This window comes from Trachinotus anak, unplaced genomic scaffold (genome assembly GCF_046630095.1).
Source record: "Trachinotus anak isolate AG129_WGS33_773 ecotype Australia unplaced genomic scaffold, CSIRO_AGI_Tana_v1 ptg000015l, whole genome shotgun sequence".
Taxonomy (NCBI): Eukaryota; Metazoa; Chordata; class Actinopteri; order Carangiformes; family Carangidae; genus Trachinotus; species Trachinotus anak.
The window spans coordinates 14469770-14493477 of NW_027273866.1; the positions used below are offsets into that span (position 1 = coordinate 14469770).

The 23708-nt window shown below is 41.4% G+C and overlaps 2 protein-coding genes across 4 annotated transcripts in view; both read right to left on the minus strand.

The window, feature by feature from the left end:
- Positions 1 to 2783: 2783 nt before the first annotated feature.
- Positions 2784 to 6625, minus strand: cox16 (cytochrome c oxidase assembly factor COX16). Its single transcript, XM_071498497.1, has 4 exons — positions 6467 to 6625; positions 5558 to 5635; positions 3563 to 3631; positions 2784 to 3048 (listed from the first exon to the last, which is right to left on the minus strand). Exons 1-4 carry the CDS (start codon positions 6524 to 6526, stop codon positions 2935 to 2937), a joined length of 321 nt encoding a protein of 106 aa, XP_071354598.1. The 5' UTR covers positions 6527 to 6625; the 3' UTR covers positions 2784 to 2934.
- A 1121-nt stretch (positions 6626 to 7746) lies between these two features.
- The window catches only part of actn1 (actinin, alpha 1), a 58715-nt gene continuing 42753 nt past the window's right edge, over positions 7747 to 23708 (minus strand). The window contains exons 9-22 of one of the 3 annotated variants that reach the window (XM_071498486.1): positions 20132 to 20224; positions 18459 to 18689; positions 17660 to 17807; positions 17223 to 17373; positions 16560 to 16668; positions 16023 to 16163; positions 15118 to 15300; positions 14555 to 14689; positions 14122 to 14301; positions 12759 to 12905; positions 10388 to 10468; positions 9996 to 10061; positions 9451 to 9609; positions 8049 to 8349 (exon numbers count right to left, since the gene is read on the minus strand). In XM_071498486.1, coding sequence (XP_071354587.1) covers positions 8191 to 8349; positions 9451 to 9609; positions 9996 to 10061; positions 10388 to 10468; positions 12759 to 12905; positions 14122 to 14301; positions 14555 to 14689; positions 15118 to 15300; positions 16023 to 16163; positions 16560 to 16668; positions 17223 to 17373; positions 17660 to 17807; positions 18459 to 18689; positions 20132 to 20224 — 1983 coding nt within the window. In that variant the 3' untranslated portion in view covers positions 8049 to 8190. Of the gene's footprint in view, positions 8350 to 9450; positions 9610 to 9995; positions 10062 to 10387; positions 10469 to 12758; positions 12906 to 14121; positions 14302 to 14554; positions 14690 to 15117; positions 15301 to 16022; positions 16164 to 16559; positions 16669 to 17222; positions 17374 to 17659; positions 17808 to 18458; positions 18690 to 20131; positions 20225 to 23708 lie in introns of all 3 variants that reach the window. The other 2 variants (XM_071498485.1, XM_071498484.1) reach the window with 2 other exon arrangements.

Consider the following 23708-nt stretch of genomic DNA (forward strand, 5'->3'; position numbering starts at 1 on the left):
AAGTTCCTCGCTGTGGTGAAAACAGCACGGAAGCTTGACTGGGAGCAGATATGTGACTGCATGTACGAGTATTTGCTTAATCCACAAAGCTTCTTATGCATTAAATCACATTAAAGAACAGCACAAGATGTTATTGATTCCTGCACCAATATGCTCTTTTGAGCTGCTCCCATCCTCCTGCACAGAAAGGGTCAGAGGTCATAGGTCATCGATCAGCTGCAGAACAGCAACCTTGGCTCAAAGACACTTCAGCAGAGCAGATTTCATGGCTCCAGCCTTTAAAATGTGAGAATCTGCTGCTTTTCTATCCAATAAATTAATGTTTCCTCTATAAGTTTGACAAAACAAGCATTGTTAAGGTTTCACTTCGAGCTTTGAGCATTTCTCACTATTTTCAATTTTTAATTGTTTCACATACCAAACAATGAATTGAGAAAATAACCAGGAGATCTTTCCTTGATGAAAAGAATTAGTTGCAGTAATAATCATACCCACCACCACCCACTTCCCTTCTTCAGTCAGCAGGTGTTGTGAAGCTTAAGAGGCACAACTGAATAAACATACACTGTGTATATGAGCCAACAAATAAACAGTCTAGCCACAACCATTAGCCCAGCTAGCATTGCCCTGATATGCTCCACAGCAATGCTAACAGAAAGCCCGCTAGCAATAGCAACATTTGCCGAACACATTCATATCAGTAACAACAGGTCAGCTAATGTTGGCCACTGCAGCCGGTCTCTAATGAAACAGACGTGGAACATGTAGCATCAAGTTACACATGGAGGGGAAGAAGAGCCAGGCCCAAGTCAAGCTGGAGCTGGTTAGCAATCCCGGTGAGCTCAGTAATCCCAGACCAGTAGTGCTTCACTGAATGACAATGATGGAGCCAGTAAAAACTTTAAAGACTTTGTGGATGTTTTGAAGATCCAAGGCCAACCAGGATTTGCGCTCCTATTTGTCCACCTGTGCTCTGTCTTATCTCTTCTTTGTCTTTCTTTATTCTTTAGTGGAAGAGACTCTGTAAGGTGCTTTTACCTGAGAGCTGCTTACTGCACTGCTCACCTGTGGGCTTTACCTGTGGGTTTATGGATATGCAGCTCATAGGAGGAGGGGCTCATATGCACTAACATGGACACACCACTGTCCAGGATACCAGAGGATAAGAGTGTGACTTTGTTCTCTGCTCAGGACTCTACTACATCTTTACATTAAAAAAAATAAAAATTGATTACCGCTATATTATTGTTTAAAATTTCATTTAGATGAGTAAGATTTTGAATGCAATGCTTCTAATAGATTATTTTTAAATTGTGGTTTTGTTTCTTTTAAGTAAACTTCTTACTACTTCCTCCACCCCTGCAGCTAACGTGACAGTTAAAGCCACATTCTCCAAAGCGAAGCTCAACATTGGCCTATTGACCATCATCAAACTCAATATTTCTTCTTTCTCACAGTTATCAACAGCAGCGTCCTCGCTGCAACTGCGATTTTCAGGCGGTGTGTATCTAATGAAAAACAGGCCAGGGGCAGTCTGTGGAGCATCCAGAGTAAGTGTGTGATTCACCTCCAAGATTACAGATGCACCAACATGTGGCCACTCTAAATTTAGAGAGGCCTCTTCAGAAACACCAGACATTTCTATCAACTCACAGCTTGTGAGGAAAGCCTTGATGTGATCTGCTAATCCTGTGACAAATTACTTGATTGCTCTGCTTTGTCATTCAGATCTGTTTCGTGGATTAGAGGCAATTGGTACTTCACAGCAGCTCTGCTTAATGCGGAAACAACCAATGACAAAGCACCACTCTAAACAAGATCCATCTCTGTAAAACCTGTGCATGAAAAAAAAAAAAATCCTCACATGTGAGCTGTTGTTTGTTTCCCATAAATATCTGAGCCTGAGTAACTCGGAGTATTAAAGTGACTTAAAAATCATGAACATAAAAAATTTGATTATAGAAAATGTATCCCAAGACACTGTCATGGAGACCTCTACACCTGAAGAATATTCATTACATCCCTGTTTCACAAGCTGAATGAGGCGAGGCAGAACATACATCACTTAAATATACTGATGTGAAGACATTGCAGCATACAGCAAAAAATCATGTTCTTGTGTTTTGTAGGATGACAAAAAAAAAAGCAAAAGGTAATACTATTTCCATTATAAACATAATAAATCCACTGCATTGGGAAGTAATAACTGTCAGAGAAACAGATTACTGTCGAGACCTATTATAAAGCCTGAGGAGAGGCTGGACTGTTGAGTTATTTATTCCTTTATGCTTTCAACTGGTGAATCAATGTGATGCTGTTGTAAACAAAGACTCAACACATCTACGAGCTTTTGTCAAAAACAAAATGAAACTAAAAGCAACAATTTGGACCAATAGCAATAATTTATTGACATGGAAACGATACACTGATGTAATAGGTGCGTGTATGTATATATGTGTAATTTTATATATATATATATATATATATATTTCCTTCCTTGGTTTATGTTTGGAGGGTTTGGTGCAACAGGACACACATGTGCCACCTACTGGTTGACTTTATTACAATCTGCTGATCAGACTGGAGAATAACCAGCCAACAGTCAACAGCTTTATAATTTTATGTATGAAACTACAAGAATCAATGCATATTTCTTTAAATTTATGGGCAACCTTGTATTTATTTCAAGGTTTTGAGCTCATGTGGCATAATCACCAGTAGCCCTGAACAGCCAGAAGAGACCACAACAATGCACATTTCCAAAGTTTTGAGTCCAACACAATCCAAGGCCAAACAAGTTGAGCCCAAGCCCTGAAGTAGCAGCATCTGGGATAATTTGGTCTCTGTGGCATCTTCGCCACAGACTCCATCCATTCTTGTCTGGCCCGTCCTGCTGCAGTGTGTGCTGTCTGCTCAGCATGGCGTCCCTGAGCCTCAGTCTTTTTTGTTCTGCTTGGATCGCTGCTGCTCCTGATACTCTCTGGAGTCCTCCCAGGGACGAGGGCCACGGATGTTCTTCCATTCGTCCAAATTCATCTCCCTCATTCTCTGCAGAGAGAGAGGAAAAATAGGTGGAGTATGAGGTTTAAGTTTCGAGATGCTGAAAATTCAATATAAGAAAAAAATTCAGTTTCTGTAAATTTCTGAAATTGACAATGCAACACTCGGCTCCCACTTTCCTTCCAGGAGACTGTCTGAGAATGTGCAGTTATCTCCATATTTAAATAATAATATTCCTCCTCCTTTAAGACAACCAGGTTTTCAACTTTTAGATAGTGTAATCAAACTGCAGAAGAAAATAATAATAACAACAAATCATTTTTCCAGTTGTCTAAAAGTTGAGGTGCAGGCAGGTTAGGTTAAGTAAAATAGGAAAGTTTTTGTCACTGTTATCATGTGACAAAAGCCCTGTGCTTAGATCATGTGATCACAGAATAGAACCAACATGTCATTAATAAATCTTGCAATTTGATGACATCCTACAAAAGCACATATTGTTCACCAGTTACACTTTCTTGCAGTCAGAGCAGACTGGTTAGTTTCTTTCATCTCGAGGTCATACCTCATACTCCTCCTCCAGCATGACTGGCTGCTTCTCGATGTTCACTTTGGCCTCCAGTGAAGGATCCAGCTGAGAGAGAACAAGGAAGAAATATTTTAAACACATATGGAGCCTCTGGCAGAGATGCACAAGTTAACGCCAACAAAAAGAAAATGAAAGGAAAGAGAAGAAAGGCAAAGATGTGGAGTGGCTCCTTGTTTGAGTCTTGTTTTTTGGTGGGTTTAAAATCGTTGTTGTTAGGAGAAAAATTAAAAAAAAAATGAAACAAGATGAGAGATTCAGATGGTTACAGGTTTGGGTTTGAACGGAAGCGGTGAGAGGCCCCTTTAAGCAGCATCTTCCCCTCCTCTCCTCGTGTATTATTTCTTTAATGTATAACTGATGACATCTGCAGAAGAGGTGTAGAAGTTTTCTTCCATACTCTGAAGACTTCTTCTCACCAGTGTCAAAGTTGAGCCTTTCCAAATCCACAGGGAGGATCTAATTTACTCTGTTTTAACTCTGTAAATTTGGATAAACGTCACCAGGTTTAGTAAAAGTAAAATAAAATCTATGTAAGTAATTTGGAGGAGTGAGTTGAGGCCAATGGAGTTATCTGGGTTTTGCAATTCAAAATGATTTTGCCCCAGAATAAGACTGAAATGAATCCCACTCTGACTGATTACTTTTAATGAGTTGTAATATTTCACAGCAATAATGCTGCAGTTACTTGGGAAACTTATGAGTTTCATAATTCTGTGATTGATTTTTAATTAGACCTACATACTACAGCAAAATAAATAATATATAGAATACCTTGCAGCCTTCAGACCAGGGAATCAATTGCCCAAGTAAGTAGTATGATGCCTTCTATGGAGGAAAAATTAACACTACAATGCCAGCAGCCTGAATCCCAAAAACAAGCTACGAGTGTTCAAAGGTAAAAACTCACACAGAACCTGGACAGGGAACAGAAAAGGCCTTGAAGTTCATATCGCCCTCCAGGATAAATTAAATCATTGAAGAGAAAATGCAAATTGGATCAGAGAGTGACTTACTCTCAGACGGTGATTTTAATGATTTAAGTGGGAAAACAACAAAACAAAAGAACTGGCTGATAAAGTAAGAACCAGAGGGGTGGTTTTAATCATGTCCAGACACACACACACACACACACACACACACACACACACACACACACACACACACACACACACACACACAGGACAGAGCTGAATCTCCAGAGTCTGAGTGAAGAGAGAGGCTCGGTCTGCTGCAGGAGAACGAGTGGTGGGGGCAGCTACTCAGGCACGGTGCCAAGAGCATGATTGCCCCCCGCCACCATCTTCTACAGTCTAGTGCTGCTTCACATGGACAGTAATAAGAAGAGATGCCCCAGCCATCTGGCTCCCACCCAGATGACATGCATCTGCGTTTGTCACAGTAAAATAGCACAAAACAGCTACTTCCCCTCGCAGCCAGCTCATCAGATTCTAATGGCCTCTAATAAAGGGCCGGTCCTCTGTCATTTTAATGAATTGGGTCTGTCATTTAATGAATTATTAGAGTTGTTCTCACTTCTTGCTCTTGTACTGACTCACTCTAAACGTGTTAGAAAAGCCTCTCAGTGATGTGAGCCTGCAGTGACACAGACAGACATAATTCTAACTTCCTTAAAAAGAAATTATAAATAAGCCTAAATCCACCACAATGACCCAGCAGTGCTTGAAAATGTAGAAACATGTGACATCTCTACATGTGAACTATTTTCACACTGTACACTTGGAGGAATTTTTCACCCTGAGGAGCAACTATGGTTCTAACCACTAGGAGGAGTATTTGCACAGTGACTACACAGCACTGTATAGAGACTGTAGGCTTGACCCTTAAAATATGTGTATGGTAGTTCTCTTAACTGTTTTCTATAATGACGTAGATCTGGGAACTTAATGTATTGTCACATTTATTATGCAGCCCTTTATTGGTTATGTAAAATTTCATTAATTCACTACAAACCCTTCTTTTGATCTTCTGGGAATCGTATCGGATTTGTGTAAACTCTCGCAGGCCAAAGGAACCTCCAACTACCAGCAACTGAAATAACACCAAAAAATAGTGGTTAGTTAATCACATTTTTAGATAAATTATGTTCAGACTTTCCAGAGCACTAGTCAGGGAACTTTCACAAGTTATACAAACTACATAAGCATTTAAAAATCAATTATGAATATGATTCTTTAGCACAAAATATCCAATACAGTTTAACAAGCTGCAACACAAGAAAATAATGAATAATTCCTGAGCTAATTCCCCACAGACCAAGGTGACTCTTTTAAACATTTGGTTTTGTCTGACCAAAAACCAAAACATACTGAGTTTATCCATAATGTATTAAAAGAAAACAAACAAAAAAAAAACAATCAAATTCCCACACTTGAAAAGCTAACCCTTAAGTATTTGTTTTTTTCACTAATTATAAAAATATTATCAATTAACCAATCATTGCAGCTCTATATTGGAATGCATCAGTTTTAGCTGAGAGTATTTAGTTTCCACAACAGACAAATCCTGGTAAATAACAGTCTGACTTAATCGAGAGGCTGCAATTTAAGATTATTTTCATTATTATTATTCACTGTTATTTTTTCCACAGTAAACTTTCTCACACCTAAACCTGGTCAGAACAGGTCAGGATAATAACCCACTATGCTTAGACGTGTCAGAGGAAATTTAAGAAAAGAGGAAAACAACCAAACGACCAAATTCGACCATAATAGCCGGAGTAAAAGATAAACTATCTTATGTATACGTTTGACAGTTCATGGGACTGCTAACACGTTAGCTAAAGTAGCATTAGCTAACAGGCTTAGCATAGCTTATCTGCCGTTATTATTTATGTGAGAAATGTGACATAAAGTTACTTACGAGCATGGGGACTCCATATTTGACTGTTTTGTTTCTCTGCAACGCTTTTATGTTAAACATGTTCCTCTTTGCAGCTACAGGTCCATTTTACCGGTGCAATCAGGTCACAGCTGGGACGCGCTTCCTGAAAGGGTCCGACCTGCTAAACGTTCCGGAGTGACGCGGAGTCACGGACAAGGTTCCGCCGTGCGTCGGTCTCATGGATAGAATCGTTAGGAATCTAAAATATTTTGTGAATAGTACTTTGTGTCAGAAGCTCTCTAGTTGCCTCTTTCTGCTTGTTTTATTTTGTCAGTGTCTTGTTTATGGGCACGATTATGTTTTCTAAAATAACACCAAACGTTCATTGTGGGTTCTCCTCGTCAATCACACCCGGAACCGGCCACATTAGTGGCTTTGCATGTTATACAGTCTTTATCCTGAACACATAAAGTTTACAACATTTGTAATGTTTTCCTACCTTCTCTGCAGTCACTGGTCTCAGTCCACACTCCTGTTTGTTTCACCCCTCCAGGTGATTTCCCTGAAGTGATTGCACTGTGCAGGCACCTGCTCTGGTTGATCATCAGTGTTTTTTTCTCTTTTTCTAAATCACATTTCAGCTGGAGACCGTGTCTTACGGAGTGTGACAGTTGTCTTTGTTTTTATTGACGTAACAATATTTCTATGTTGTCTCTCTTGATAAAGACATTTTAATCTCAAGACGAGACTTTTACCTGGTTAAATAAATAAAGATATAATATATAATATAAATAGGAATACTCCAGGTACAGGGTATGTCAATTAATTTGTTATAATTCATTTTCTGCTTTAGATTATTTGCCTGTGTGAAGTTTGCCTGATGGTCTGAGGAGGACTGACATGTCGTGTTAAAGAAGTTCAAGTTTGTGCTGGATTCTTTAGTTTTCTTTTCAAGAATCTTTGATCTGTCAGTGACATTTTTTTTTAATTCAGTGCACACTTTCTGGTTAACGATGGGTAAATCACTAAATCACAATTAACACTGACATCAAAGGGGCATATGAATTATTTGTATGTTTATCATGTAATTACACTGCTTATTTAGTAGATTTGTTACTTGTTTAATGTTGTTCTTAAACAAGTTACCACAAACTAACCTGAATTATGATGATACACAACAGGCATTTACCTCTTTTTGGGTATAACTGTCATTATAAGTTGGTATAGATCAGAGTCAGCTAAATGCACAAACTGTCAATGTAAATCCAGTAGAAAACCATAATTGATCCCTGCAGCAAACAGAGAATAAGAAGAGAAAGTATAGCAATTTTTCTTTATTACAATTTTTGTCTCTTATTTTCAATCAGGTGAAGAAAAATACCTTTTTTTGTTCAGTATAATAAAATATGTTAACTTTATTCATTTTATGAAGAAAAACAATGACAACAAGAAAATAAAAACAGAAACAAACATTTTTTCTCTCTCCCTCTTTGTAAACCTGGAGAGCTGCTGCATTGTGTGGGAAGCAGATACAACGGAGACAGGGTGTGAAGGAGCGGGAAGAGGGTGGACAGGTGAGAGGAGGAGGTGCAGGAGGAGGAGGAGGAGGAGGAGACAGAGGATAATGACAAAAAGATAAGGCCAGAGACATACAAAAAATGAGCGTAGTAGGACAGGAGTGTGGTGAAGGGGCGGTTGGAGGACGTGGCGGTGATCGGAGCGGGTAGGCTGGTGGTCCCGAGTCAGGACGACTGACAGAGTGTTCAGAGGTCGCTCTCTCCATACAGAGCGGTAGAGAACGACATGTAGTCGAGGGCTCCTGGCACGCCGTCGGGGCCGGTGTAAGGCGCCATGCGGGCGATGCAGTACTCCGCCTGGTCTGGAGGCAGCTCCCGGCGCAGCTCATCAGCTAAAATGTAGTTCTGTGAAGGATGAGGAAAAACAACATTACATTCTTTTATATTTCTATATGAGTAAAGAGTTGTTACTACTGCCAATCACACTCAGAATCAACACCCAGTCAGAGGCTCCCTGCAGCTTTCAGCCACTTTCAGCTCATCGTTTACTTCTCTATCTTGTACAGTTGAGCCAGTTGAAGGAATGCTGGGAGCTGGAATACATGAGTCACTGGTAACTAAAGTCAAACACTGAGCAAGTCAAAGAGAACCAGATATTTGTCTGAGCAGTTGGCAGACCAAAGGAATGCTAAAATCTGAACACGTAATGTATTTGAATTGAACAAGTGACAGTGAAGAAATATAACTGACTTTTTGCCAGAAATCACTTTTTGTGGCTTTAAAAAACACCAGTGTGTTCTAATCTCTCTATCTAGGTGGTGGAAAAACAGAGAAACATTAAGCAATGTTTGCTAAATTTAAACCTCCTTTGACTTTGGCCACATGAAGGCAGCAGAAACAGGCTGACATGAATATTAAAGTTGCCTATTTACACATCCAACAGATACGGAGCAACATTATTATACATTTGGAGCCGTTTCTGTGTCCACCTGATAAATGTAAGTACAATATTCACTCTTTTTTAGTTCTGTTTTTGGTCTCTACCAACTCCTGAGAGAAATGTCCTGTTCTTTAGCCACTAAATGCTCATCAAGTTAGCTAGTTCACTAGCTAGATGCTAACTTTGTCTGCTGATTGGCGGTGAGCAGGCAGTGTGCAGTGGGTTTTTACAGAGTTTTGTCACTGAAAACAGGTGTTGTCAAACAAAATCGAAGCAATCCTGATGAGAATAGTGAAGTTACAGGCTGTTGAACCCACACAGTGAGCTGAAAGATGCTAAAAAAAAAAAAAAAGCTCCGTGGAGTAGAGGGGAACTGCAGAGTCGAGCCATACTTCTTACTACAAGCGACCCCTTTCACAAACAAGTAGTCATATGATCCACTGTCAATATAAAATATAGATCACAGCAGTTTAAATGTGCTGCTCAGTTGTTAAAAGTCTGTTTTCCTTCCTCCTCTTTCTGCCCGTGGACATATCCACTCCTCTGTGGTGATTCTTTAACCGTACCTTATCCCCTGCCAGAACTTTGAAGGAGGCCATCACTTGGTCGGCAGTGTCTGTGTCGGCCGTCTCGCGGGACATGAAGTCGATGAAGGCCTGGAAGGTGACGAGGCCCATCCTGTTGGGGTCCACTATGCTCATGATGCGGGAGAACTCGTTTTCACCCTGGAGGCAACAGAGAGGAACCGTGAAGCTCTGTCGCCGTGGTGACAGTCCCCATGGCAACGCACTAAAACAACACAGCAAATGTTTGACATCCTACCTTTGGGGATATAACTTGGGATAACTTAATACATAAGTGAGTTTTAAATTATTTTGAGGTAGTGTTGAGTGAAAATCTGTAATTTTCATTTCCATAAATTCTAATACATTTACAAATGAAGCTCTATGCAAAATAAATCATTCTGTTTAATCCAAAATAAGATATAAAGTACATGTGGTTTTCAAAATGAAATAAAGTGAAGGTTACATCTATTTACTTCAGTTTCCGGATGGCCTCAGTTATCACACACAGTCATGTTTTCATACTTGAAGAGTGCTCATGGCTTTACCAGGTTGTAACCCATGGAGATAAGGCAGGTTTTGAAGTCTTCAGCATCCATGATTCCTGTTCTCTTCTACAAGGTCAGCGACGGACAAACGAAACCAGGACGAGAAGAGAGATACAGAAAAGGAGAGGCAGGGATAGCGAAGGAAGTCATCGGAGGAACAAAGGATGAACAAAGAACAGATTTTAGGAGGAGAGCCGCAACAATCCACAAATGGGATGTTGCAAGATGTAGGAAGCGACAAAAGGAATTTAGACCAGAGGGATAAGCAGTAAAGGCGGGAAAAGAGGGAGAATAGGGGAAAGGAAAAAAATACAAGGAGGGAAAAGGTGCAAAAGAAAACAAAAGAAACCAGTTAAACCTCTCACCGCGGGGGTGTGGCTACGTTTAAGTACCTGTGCATCGTTGGCGATATCGAAACCCAGGCTGATCAGGCAGGCCTTGAACTCCTCCGCGCCCAGAGTGCCCGAGCGGTCCTGGGGTGTGGGAGGCCAGTGCCAGGCGAGGCGTCGGGGGCCACAGGCCATGCAGCAACACATACAGCGGTGTCAGTGATGGTGAGGGGAGGTGGATGGGGTAAGACGAGGAGGTAGGTGAGGTGGTGTTGGTGGGGGGGAGGGTGGAGGGAGTGCACCATGCACAGGGTGGGGGTGAGGGAAAGAGGTGGGAGGGAGGGGTGGAGGGGTGGGGGGGGGTTGAAGGGAGAGGGCCATGCACGAGAGATAGAAAACAGAGAACACAGTGCATATTCATTAGGATCTGGCAGGTGAACACACGGTGGCAGCAGTGCTGCCATGCTGGGCGAGGGCATTCAGAGGCGTTAATGTGCAGTGGGGCAGGCAGACTACTGGGCCTTGTGGTGAGGTTATTCATATCGTCGATGGCACATGTACTTAACAACACAAAATATGATCTTCTTAGATGCAAAAGTTTGTCTATACCTTTTCATACAGGCAAACGTCAGCGAAATGCTTCATAAAACACATTTACAGTCACATTCATCTTCCCATATACTCATATAATACACATGTAGAAACACAGGCTTGGGATACATCTAATCTAGCAATTTCGTTGTCCTATAGTATGTTGGCAAATAGTAAAAAATACCCATAATTTGTTCTCGGTGTGTTAAGTCACTTAAAATTTCTGTTGCTTTCGATACCACAGAAGAAAATCTAATTTGAGAAGCTGGGATCAGTGAATTTTTGCCTAAAACTACTTTACACTGATTAGATAAACAAAATAGCTGCAATAAATTTTCAATTGTTCTGTTAATTATTTTCATCGATGATTTATCTGTTAAATCAAGTAATCGTGTGTTTTGTCAGATCAGTCGTCATGGTCCATAAGTTTGCAATTTAAAAAGCAGTAAATCCTCATTGATGCTTTTGTTTGACAAATTACTTAAATAATTATTAATAATTGTTGATGAACTTTCTGTCAGTGGACTAACTAATTAATCAACTCCTCATACAGTAATACACAGTACACAATATACAGTCAATACAATCTCAACAAACTCAAGTCAATCTGAAAAAAAAGACACATTTTTTGACTGCGTCAGATTAATCTGGTGTTTGCTTTTCCCTCATGTCTAAGAACAGCTGTCAGGCTGGAAGCCTAGAGGCTGAAGCCTGATAAAATATGAGACAAAGACACAAGCTCAGGTCCACAGTTGACTTCCTGTTGGCTCCGATCGTCCACGTCAGGTATCGATTAACTATAGAGCAGCTCTGGAAGAATGCATGAGGTAATGGTGGAGTCGGCGGGAGAGCTGGGGTGAGGAGGAGGACGAGGAGGAGGAGGAGGAGGAGGAGGAGGAGAGGGAGCTAAATAAAAACTCATCCATAATTGGTGCTGTTCCTGACATGGTGAGCCCCAGTGTAAACACTAAGGTCTGGGGTAGGAGGGGGGGTGAAGACGGAGGGTTTTATAGAAACATCCTTCAATGGGAAGATGTGGTGGAGCTACCTGTGATATAAACTGGAGCCTCAGTCTGCAGTCTACCTGCTCTGGATTTAATTTTCATTTTGATGTTTTTGTATTTCACAATAAAAGCATTTAGCTTGTGCATGACGCTGAATCTGGCTTAAAGCTCCTGTGTCACTGAACTGTAACCATGCGGTAAGGTCACTCCACGACTGATGCAAATCACACACAAACTGCACACTCACTGTTCTCAGGTTAAAGGATCGATAGGGGATTACCATTAGCCACACCTCGGGCTGCATGACAGGACGTTAATGGACTCAAACCCAGAAATGATACTTTCTCACCTCAACTTCTTCGCTTTGCAGATGAAGTCTAAATATATAAAAGACAAACTTGTGACTCATGGCAGAAACTGATGCATACGTCTTTAAGAGTCTCCTGGAAGTAACTGCTCCCAGCCAGGAAATAGTCCGGCACCAAACCCCCTTAAAAGCTCAAACATCTCACTTAGCTTCAAATGTGCTCATGGGTAGATTTCATTACCTTTGGACAGAGCCAGGCTAGCTGTTTCCCTCTGTTTCCAGTCTTTATGCTAAGCTAAGCTTTAGTCTTATATTTAATGGCCGGATATGAGAGTGGTATTGATCTTATCACTTAACTCTCAACAGGAGAGCGAATTAACATATTTCCCAAACTATTCCTATTCCAGTTTCACAGCGCAGCACGTCTCTGAGCCAAAAACCAAACCCAGACGTCTGACTGGAAATGAGCAGCGCACAGCCTGCGTCACCTCTCTGCTCTGTGTCTGCGCAGTGACTCAGTGCGACTACTGACCCTGTCGAAGTGATTGAAGGAGGCCCGGAACTCGTTCAGCTGCTCCTGGCTGATGCCCTTGGCGTCTCGCGTCAAGATCTGGTTCTCGATTTCATTGATGGTGCGAGCGATGGTGGTGAGTAGCTGCTCCCAGCCCACACGGATGTGCTGCAGAGGAGAGAGAGAGAGAGAGAGATGAAGGCAGAGGGAGGTTAAGAAAGAGTCTCAGGTGCATTACTTTAGCTGAGATTTAGCTTTGGATCAAACAGTGGTTGTAAATGATTCATTATCTGTTTTATCCTATATGGAGGAAAATATGGATAAAATTTACTGCTACGATGTCTGACATGGCCTCGTAATGAACCCTTGGTGGATAAAATGTTCTTTACGTTTTAAAAAGTTTGATTATGCACAGTCTGGTATTTGGCTGTCCCTCTGCTTTGTCTCTGATGGCCACCATATTCTCTCAAAGTGAAAAAACAATGACAGCCTGTTATTCAGCTGTGTCCTGTCTTTCTACTGCCAGAAGAAGCTATAGAATAAGCCAATATTCTATATTTTTGTCACTAAATCTTGTGTAAAGACCAAAATCCAACAATTAGTTGGTCCATCTCCCAACATGTCTCTCAGCTTCAGCCTCATTAGTTTCTATTAAAGATGCAAATCTTTAAAGATGGTGGAGAAAACCTCCTAAAAATTAGTAAATGTTGCAGTTTTTGAGCCAAAAGTAATGAAGGAACATGTCACCGCTCATCTTTTTTGTTAGTAGACCAATTAATTGCAGTTTTTCTGTGGGGATTTTCCGACAATAAAAAAATAGAATATCACTTTTCCTTTAAATGGCCAAACCCTGGTTAAACCATGACAGATATATTACAGCCGAAAATATATGCTTTTAACTTAATTTAATTTCAAATGATAAATTTGCTTTTGTCTCTCTACCAGAGTCTTCATCCAGCAGCTGACTCCAGACACACCCACACAACAGCTTTGAAAATGCTTCTGTTGTTGAGCAGAACGTCTGCGACAAACTTCATATGAATTATTTGGCCAGTAAAAACCCTTCTTGGCAGGCAGGGGTTCAGAGTTAAGCACTTGGCTGACGAGCTGAAAAGTTAATTTTATACACTGGAGACTTGATGGTGAGCTGCCATGTCAGAGAAGTTCTGTGTTAAACTCTTGAAGGCTCTTTCCTGTGGTTGGCGTAACATGCTGCCACCCATTGTTTTCCACTCTGCGGTAAACCGCAACCATCTGAAACCGAGGCGCCGTTCAGCAAAGCGTAAAGTATTTGCAGGACACAGCAGGTCAGACGGCCATGAAGTGAAGGTCGGAACATTAACTTGATTATTAGTTGTGTTCGGACCTTGAATCCGGGTTTTACCTCCATGGTGTAGTTGGTGTGCTTGTTGTCGAAGATGAGAGCTTCCTGAATGAGCTGGTGGTCTCCCTCCAGCTGGTCGATCTTTGGCTTGTAGTTGACGATGCTCTTCTCGTACTGGCGTAGGTGCGTCAGCTGGTCCTCCAGGGTGCCGTGCATCTCGATTGAGATGCGGCCAATTTCCTGCAGTGACACGTGATGAAGGACACGATGAGAAGACACAAACAAACCGCCTTGTTTTCACATTAAACGCTGTTTATCTGAAATATAATTTCCTGTGACCTCATGAGGGTGACATCACAATCATCAAACACTGGAGACACAAAGTTTTACCATCTCTTGTTTTAAACTTTGTGGTAGGTGATTAAACTTAAAAGCTGGCCTCATTCTGAACTCGCTATGCGGCCATTTGTCTTCTGCCTCCGTTCACACTGACCTCCATCTTGTTCTGGATCCAGGGCCCGATGACATTGGCCTGGTTGGCAAACTGTCTGCGCAGACGCTCGTTGTTCTGCTGCCGGGCGTGTTCCTCGATCAGAGCCTGGTCGCGCTGAGGCACCAGCTGCCTGACCTACAGCAGGCAGCGGGGGGATGGAAAACCCAGATAAAATACATGTTTCCATGTTCGATTTTTGAATGTTGTAAATTTTCAAATGTTAAAACGAATGAAAACAAAACAAACTGATGCTGCCTCGTTCACTGACTTATGTCTCAGGACTCGAATAACATATTATACCTCATCTAAAACTTTATTTTCACTTTCATTTCTATCAGAATCTCCAATGAAGAGTCTTTGCCTGGTGATTGGTGGAAGCTACTATAAGTCAAGAAACATATGGAAAATATTGGGCAAATCCCACTAAACCTCCAGTTTCCACAGGACCGTGTCTCCACTGTGCAGACAGGAGGCTGGTAGGTTAGATCCTCTTTGAATAAATAAAGATGATAAACAAAAACCATCTTGAGTTGTATTTCCCTGCTGGTGATTGATCTTATTACCTTGTCCCATTTGGCGTTAATCTCCTGTGGGTTGATGGTGGTGTAGGGGTTGGTGCCAGCCATATTCACATGGTAGGTCTGCACAATCTTGGCAATCTCATTGTGGATGCCCAGGATGGCCTGGCGCTCTTTGTCTGCCTCTGGCAGTGTGGCTTTGAACTGCTCGTGGGCTGTGCTTAATCCCTGAGACGCAAAACAGCAACACATAAAATAAATATATAATCCACAAAAATAACAGCACAGGTTTTCATCATTTTTACATCTGAAGGAGAACTGGCTCGCTTCCTCTTTTTGAATTTTATGAATATGAAACGTTAACAGTCTGTGGTTTTCTCTCTTTACATCCCAGTGACAGAGAACTAATGTATTTATTTACTTTACTATTTAATACATTTGCTTTACCACTTACATGTGGTTTATGTTGCTTCCCTTTTCCCCAACAACAAGCTGGGTTGTAACACAAGATGGAAAAACACCAAGCTGCAGTTTGTACCAGACTATTTCTGGGCTGGGTGTGTTTACATCACTTCCTTCCTGTAGTAAAACCACAAACTTGTCATTTTTTACGCTTACATACGGATGTTTTGCATATTAAACAAACAAGATATAACATGTAAATTAGTGAGCCTAAGTTTGATTTTGTTCATTTTGATTTTTCAGGCTAGCTGTTTCCCCCTGTTTCCAGTCTTTGTGCTAAGCTAAGCTAAGCTAACCAGCTGCTGGCTCCAGCTTCATGTTTATTGTACAGACATGAGAGTTGCATCAACTTTCTGATCTAACTCTCCATCAGAAAGTGAATTATTTCCCAAAATGTCAAACTATTGCTTTAAATCCTCAGAAACATATTTTTTCCAAGGTGGATGAAGTCTCCTCTGCTCTTCCCTGTCGGTTCTCTCCGCGCTCACCTGGATTTCTTCGATGGTGTGGACGATAAAGGTGTCCTGCAGGTCCTCCATGGCGCCCTCCATCCAGTTGTTGAATGGAGCCGCTCTTTTGGCAAACTCAAGGTACAGTTGGTCGATGGTTTCCAGCAGCTTCTCAGTTCTCTGTTGAGCGTGAATAAAAAGGTTATCACACAAACTCATGGGCTTTTTATTGACCTTCAAAGTCTTGCTGGGTGAAATTCAAGGAATTATAGACGCTTCATTTTATTCACAATCCTTGCAAAGAGCTGGTGCATATAGATGGATTTGGGGGTTATATTTTTATAGATAAAATCTCCAGATTCAAAGGATTCTAGAGGCCAGCAGGAGCCCTGAAAAATCGACCAGTCTCTTCACAGCCTCTCACTGTGCGCGAGGACACTTTCATCTCTAAATGTGTAATTATTTCTGCCTCGACCAGCACCAAGAAGGAGAGAGGGGATTTTACAAAGTTAGAAATCTGACTCTTCAGTAGCTTGTTTATTTTCAATTCTCTTGGGTTATCCCAGATCCTCTCACCTGCAAAGCCTCACTGCGTTTCTGGGTCAGAGCTCCCAGTGCGTCCCACTGGTCGCAGATCCGCTGGCAGCGAGCGTTTACACTGGGGGAGTCATAGTAGTCCAGCTCACTGGAGCACAAACAGACAAGAACAGAGGAGATTCATTATCACTATGATTAAATTCCCAATAAAGCCAACACACTCATTTGGTTGGTTTTTTATCATCACCTTTCTTCCATGCACTTTAAAGCCTTTTTTTTCCTGGTGTGAAATGTTTTTTAGATCCTTAGAGGGTTTCTTTGTGCTGCTTGTAAGGTTTGTATTTCCTTTCTTCTTCTCATTTTTTTGGGTGTTTCATTATTAACATCTGCAAGTGAAGTGAACCTAAGCTCGGGAGAGGGACTTTTGATGGAAAATCTGGAAATAATAAAGTTTGAGATCACCAACAGCAGCGTAGAGAGGTGGTGAGGTAATAAATACAACTATAGAATGGGAAAATAATCGCTGTGTGTATCTGAATCAGCTGAAAGTCCCAGATACAAAAAGAATGTTTCCAGTTTGATAACAAAGATTACAAAGAAAACCCCCAATCTCTCCTACTCTCTTCTAACATTCATTGATCCGTACAAGGTTGCAGCACAATCTTTTCACCATCAACCGCGCCTCGCTTCGTCGTCTCTTACTTTAACTCCTGTGCGATGGCTGCGATCTGCTCCACGCGGTCCTGATGTGCAGCCAGGTCACTCTCAAAGGCCTCGTGTTTCTTCAGCAGGGCCTTGATCTCCGACAGAGAGGCCGTCTCATAGTCACGCTTCTGCAGCATGTCCTCCTTTCCTGCAGGGGGAGACACAGAAGATGCACCGTTTTTACATCCTTCAACAGTGACATTTGTCTTGATGTTGAACTGTTCAAAATGGTTGTTAGGTAATAATAACATAAGGCAAAGGGTTACATTCAGTATTTTGACAAGCCGACACCTCAGACATGTAAATGTTTATAGGCTGTAATTTCCATTTAGCTTCACTGTGGCCTGAGGCACATGACATTAAACACCAGGGTCTGCTGGATCTTTATGTTAGAGACAGTGAGCTGTTCTCAGCTCCTTTCAAATTTTCTCTACCTTCAGTCCAAGCTTCGTGGATAGCTGCTTTCTGGCGGAATTTCTCCGCCAGGTGGTCGAGTCTTTCCAGCCTGCGAATCTCGTTAAGGAGCCACTCTTCGTAGCCTTTCTCTGCTCCCTCTAGATTTCCCCACGCATTGTTGATGTCCTGTGTGACGCAGAGGAGAATACACAAGGATTTAGTCTTGCCATAAACAGGCAGAAATAAACATAAGAGTGGCCTCATGTGTAAATGTATTCAGTTGTGTGACCAACACAAAATATCATACGTGCACATTTACTGAAGTAGAAAGTTAAACCTGCTTTAACGGATTTGTTTGGCCACTTGTGGGCAGCAGAAACAAGCTGTAAACACAACATCTATTAGACTGGTAAGAAAACAGCTGTTAATGCTAACGTTAGCTATGTAGCAACAGCAGAACTGACAAAAGGCTCCTTTTAATGTAAAACTATTGATCACTGCAGCTTTAAAGTTAATGAATGTTTTGCTGATGTTTTTTGACTTATAAAAAAGTTATATAAACATGCAATTATGTAACTGTATATATATACAACTACATACAGTTTTACCCTTTCATTGACAGGGTTTACAGTCTCTTGACCACATCTTCTGCTGTACCGTGAAGGACATTTCAAAGCTACCAAGTGAGGTTAAAAACGGGCTCAAATGTACGCTGACACCATAATTATCAAAGTTGCCCAAAACCTTGCCTTGGCCTGCACTAAGAAGGTTTGGATCTTTAACTGTTTGTTTAATAATGTTTGTGAGTTTGTACTTTGACGCGTTGGTGTGACCTACCGAGACCATCTTTCCCTCTGAGGGCATGAAGGCGGGCCTGTTGCTGAGCCTCAGCTTGGTCTGCAGGGTGTTGAAGTTGATCTCCAGCTGGCACTTCTCCTGCACTTTGGGCGGCTTGTGGAGGCGGCGGTAATCTCGGAAGTCCTCCAGCTTCTGCTGCATGGCCTGCATGGTGTTCTCCGGCAAGCGGTTCTCCAGCCAGGGGATAGTGCGACGGATCCACTCCAGCAGCTGGGGTGTTGATGTTGGTGTGTGGGAAAGTGTGTGTGTGTGTGTGGTAAAGGGTGAGAGTAAGAGGAAGAAAATAGAGGAAAAACAAGTTTAAGGAGAAGAAGAAGGTCGGAGAGTCAAAGGAGAATCGTGCAAATAAAAGATAAATGCAGAATCATTATTGATAGAGAGGAAGTGAATGAGGTGTAGGGGATGTGATTGATGTGTGGAAAAAATAAAGATAAAAATAAAAATTGAGATAATTGATTAGCCAATTTTTACTCATCTCTTGCAATCAAATGTAACTCTGTCTGATTTAAAGGTCCACAATCGTGTTTTTGCATGTTTCATCTCATTTAGTACAATTTGTGTATCATTTTCATTGACTGACCATTTTCTATGGCAAAAATTTTTTTTTTTTCAACCGACAGCTCCCTTCAAACTATAGCCTGACCTATACTGGATTTTAGGATGATACAAATATTAATATTTATGAAATGAATTGGCTAATATTCATTTTTTAGATGAATAGGTAACATAAACATAACATCTTTAACAAAGATCTGGATATTTTGAGTTGAAAAATAAACTTGTCAGTACTGGATAACTTCTCTAATACTGTTATTTATTGCACTATTTCAATTTTTTCATTTCTTTGCTGCAATTTTTTATTTATCAGCTGACATATACATATATATCATATACTATATATCGAATACTGATATATCTGTGAAACTAGTAGCAGCCAAGAGTATGAAAAAATCAGTTTGCAGATTTTGAAACTTGCTGGTAAAAGTTAATCCATCACATTTAAAGTGAACTCTTGACAGCTGACTCTGCAACATGAGATATCTGAACTTCCCACAGGCACTTGAAAGCACCACACAGAAGTCTTCTCAAAATAATGGAGTTCCAGTGACTGCAATGATAATGTAACTTTTTAAGACATAATAAAATACCATTAAATATTTCAAATATCTTTGCTTCATCAGTGATAATTATTCATTTATCAAAATAGTTGATTGACAAATCATTTTAAATCCAGTACTGACATCAGGTTTTTTTTCAAGTCCCTGAGTCAAATTTCATGTTGGGATGATATGAACTGGCTGCTTGGAAGGTAGAAAAATCAATCATCAATCTCAAAATGTAAACAATTAAAAATAAGTTGAAGAAAAAGCCTTTGCACTTTGTTTTAAATGAGTTAAAACAGGCGAAAACATGTTAATAATCTATAATCTAAAATAACTTCTATGTTGCTTTTGAAGCCTCAAAGCAACAGTGTTTTCCTGGCTCCCTGTTTATCTCGATCTATCAGCTTTGTGGTCTCTAACCCTGGACCTGTCTGGAGCACAGACACCCCTGGGCTGGGAGGTGAAGGGATGACTCCAAAAGGGGAGAGAGGGAGAGAGAGGGGAGAGCGGTGGTGCAGGACAATTATAGGAAAATCGGGGTGTGCTCACATCACTGGCCAGCTTCTCATAGTCCTCCATCAGCTGCTCATTCTCTTGGTTGACAGCCAGCACCTTGCAGATCCTGTTGGCCGCTGTCTCTGCCTGGATGACGAGGGCGAGGGGAGAAACAGCGTGAGATGCAGAAATGTAAACTGAGCTTTGCTGCTGTTCAGTCATCTGTACTGTACAACGCCGGTGTGTGTGCTCCGTGAAATTAAAGTGATGTATTTGATTTACACACAGTATATCTGCCTACACTGCCCACACAAGACTGTCCCCAGTGAGACATTTTTGGGGATGAAGCAATAGATCAGCAACGATGCTGCAAGCCAGAGAAAACAGGACAGCTTAGTGTATGATGCTATCTCTGTAACACTGTCTGTGCTCGTGTGTTGCACTGTCAATGTCACCAAAATTAATAATCAGTCGAATAGTCTTTTCCAGCAGGAAGGACTCTGGAGAGCGACAGTGACAGCTAACGAGGGCACATTATTTTGCACCTGTCGTCAGGTGTAGGGGCACCTTTTTCTCTGCACCACAGTCTTTTTATAGAACAGCAGTGCACAGCTGTGTTATTTTAGCCTCTCAACCTACATGCAGACACTTTGTGGGGAGGATAAAGAGCGAGGCTCCAGTGAGAATAAAAACAGCCCAGTAGGGGAAACAGAGGGTCTCATCCATGACACAACACTTCCTCAACACGGCCTGTCAGTCTTTATCACTGGCCTGGCAATGCATGAGCGAAGCAGAGTTTCCATGACAACATGTAGTCAGGAAAGCTCATTGGAAACAAGAGAAAAGAGGTTTATAGAGAAAATACAGGCAAGAAATTTAAGCAACATGCACAAAGTCTGGAAAATCTGCAGTGGATTTGAGCTGAGAAAGGTAACAATCAACCAGAAATAAACAACTCAACCAGTGTTTTAAGAGCTGAAGTTAAAGTAGATAATATCGAAATCGAAAGAAATCCATCTGTGACTGTAATAAATCAGCCCAAACTGAACCACTATCAATTTCCCTCCAAGGAAACAATTCGATTTAAAATGCAGCACAGCCTCGCAGCAGTGTCCTTTTAGAGAGTACAGACACACAGCAAGACTGACTTGAATCCGCCTCCCACCCCATTTCACAGCTCGGAGACGGGCATTCCACACAGAGGGCTGCTCCCAGCCTCCTTTTGTCCAGAGATCACGAGGAAACTTGGCTCGGTCGGAGACATGCTCCGGTGGGGCTGCACCAGGAGCAGCAGGCCAGCTGCCTTAAAAGGAGAGCCAGGATGTGCAGGTCGTGCTTCTGTGAGCAAATGTTTGCACACGAGGGCTGTTTACTGAAAGCCCTGACAGCCAGGAGCGCTTTTATGAATTATTTTGTCCTGACATCAGAGGTGGCGCAGAGGGAGGACGCTGGACGGATCAATTATTAAGGCTCAGAAGCAAATGAGGACACGTCCCCAGTGTGTGCCTCTCATGTATTATCATTACGTTTAAATGAGAGAGAATATTAGCTCCTTCATTTACTAACACTTATCATCACAGCTCTGTAGGTGTTTCTAGAATCATAATGTATTTTGTCTGTTGCAAAATAAAAAAAAGCTTCACCTCTTTCCCAAGTTCTCATTTCTGAACTCTCAGTTTAACCTAAACAGATTATTATTAGTAGAAGAAGTAGTAGACAGAAGAGACACAGTTATTTATCTTTTTATGCAGGGAATTATTTTTGAGGTCAGGTTTTGAGGTCATTATTTAAAAAAAAAAAAAAACCATTTTATTTAAGCTATTAAACCTGCAATAACTTCATATTTGGCCTCCAGCTGAAACAACTGTGTGTTTTCACGTCCAGAAGATCCAGAAATTATCCCTCATTTGGAAGCTGAAAACGGGGCTGATGAAGGCGGGAAAAAGCTCACAGCGCTGAGGGGAACTGTGTGACCTCCTTCACTTGCAGACATTATCAATTATCTCTACTTTTACTTCTCAGCTGTATTTCCTGTAAACTTTTATCTCCCTACATGATCACAACTGTTTTTTAAAGCCTTCTCTACACTTCGAAAACACCAACTCTCCTCATTATACATTAATTACTTAGTTTTTCCCCGATAAAGTCAAATGTTGAGCAATTTGGTCCTGAAAATAGACAATTAGCTTTAAAACACCCCACATGTGGATTATGTTTGTAATTACAGATTGTAAACTTCCACAGCTCATAAACCCCCCGCATGTTCTCGGAGACGTGACCACAGAGATCCGGTTTATCTTTATATATATTTATTCTGTTCCACTGCTTTATATTTTCAGAAATGTTTTTCTTGCATTGCACAAAATAGCAAAGGAGGGATGTAACTTCTGATAACCATCTTTTTTTGGATTTGGTAAAAGAGCTTTGAAAAAAAATGTTATGCAGCAGAATATTTGTCGATCCACTGAGTCTGTAACCAGATTATCAGCAACTTGACTTTAAAAAAGAAAAGAAAACCTATTCTTAAATTTATGACTCCATCAGGCTGTAAAGTTAATACATGTGAGGCACAAACTGTTGCTAACATGGACGTTTCCATGTCAACATTCAGCCAACAAGGAACAGTCAGAGTGATGGTGTTTATGGGTAAATTTCTGCCCTGGAGGGTCCAACCTGAGGAGTCTGGCACTGTTCCTCTACCCCCCTGTTTCTCTGGTAAATCCTTGCCAGCAGTGTAACTCTGTGTGCCAGCCAGCAGCCGTTTCCGGACTCCTTCTCCTCAGGAGGTTCAATCGCTCCATTAAGAAGTGGATCCTGATAAGTACAGGAGACTTAGCAGATATCCTGCATGCCTGATACCTCTCTATTGTTCTCTGCACGGATCCGGAGTGGATTCGGCATGTCTTTGGAACAACGTGTTCCTCAGAGAGAGTAAGAACTTCACGCTGGCGGAGGGGGAAAGGCTGAGTGATGTATCAAGGATCAATACGCCGCTGACAGAGTGAAGACGGGGAGGTTCTGAACAGCTGAGGGTTTGGTGTCCCACTGGGGCCGCCCACGATAAAAAATGTATGAAGTCATATCGCCTGAAGGCTCGTAAAATAAAACTGTTCAACAGATCTGTTGGAGATAAGATGTCAGCAATGCAAATATGTGAAATATTTTCTTGGGCTAATTGATTAAGGAAAGTAAAGTATAAAAAAATGTTAATCCTACTCCCTCTTTGACCCATTCATGACATTAGTTTCTCTATAATTACAGGAAGAAATCATTTACACGTCCAGCAGAGATGCAGCAACATTAGTGTTTGTCTGGAGTCGGGTTTCTGGCCACCTGATGAATCTAAGTTCAATATTTATTCTCCTTTTAGTTCAGTTTTTGAGCTCCACAAACTCCTGAGGGGAATATCTGAGTCTTTAGCTGCTAAATGCTCCACTAGCTGGTCTCTTTTGAATGAAGTATCTATCTCTCTATCTGACTGGGGTCTGTTTGCTGCTGGGCTGGTGGTGCACAGTCGGTTTTTGGGGCTTTTTCTTTAAAAACCGCTGCCTGCTGTTCAAACAGAGCAACTGTAAAAACCAAACAACGAGGTGAAAGATGCTGTAAAGCTCTGCAGAGCTGAGGGGAACTG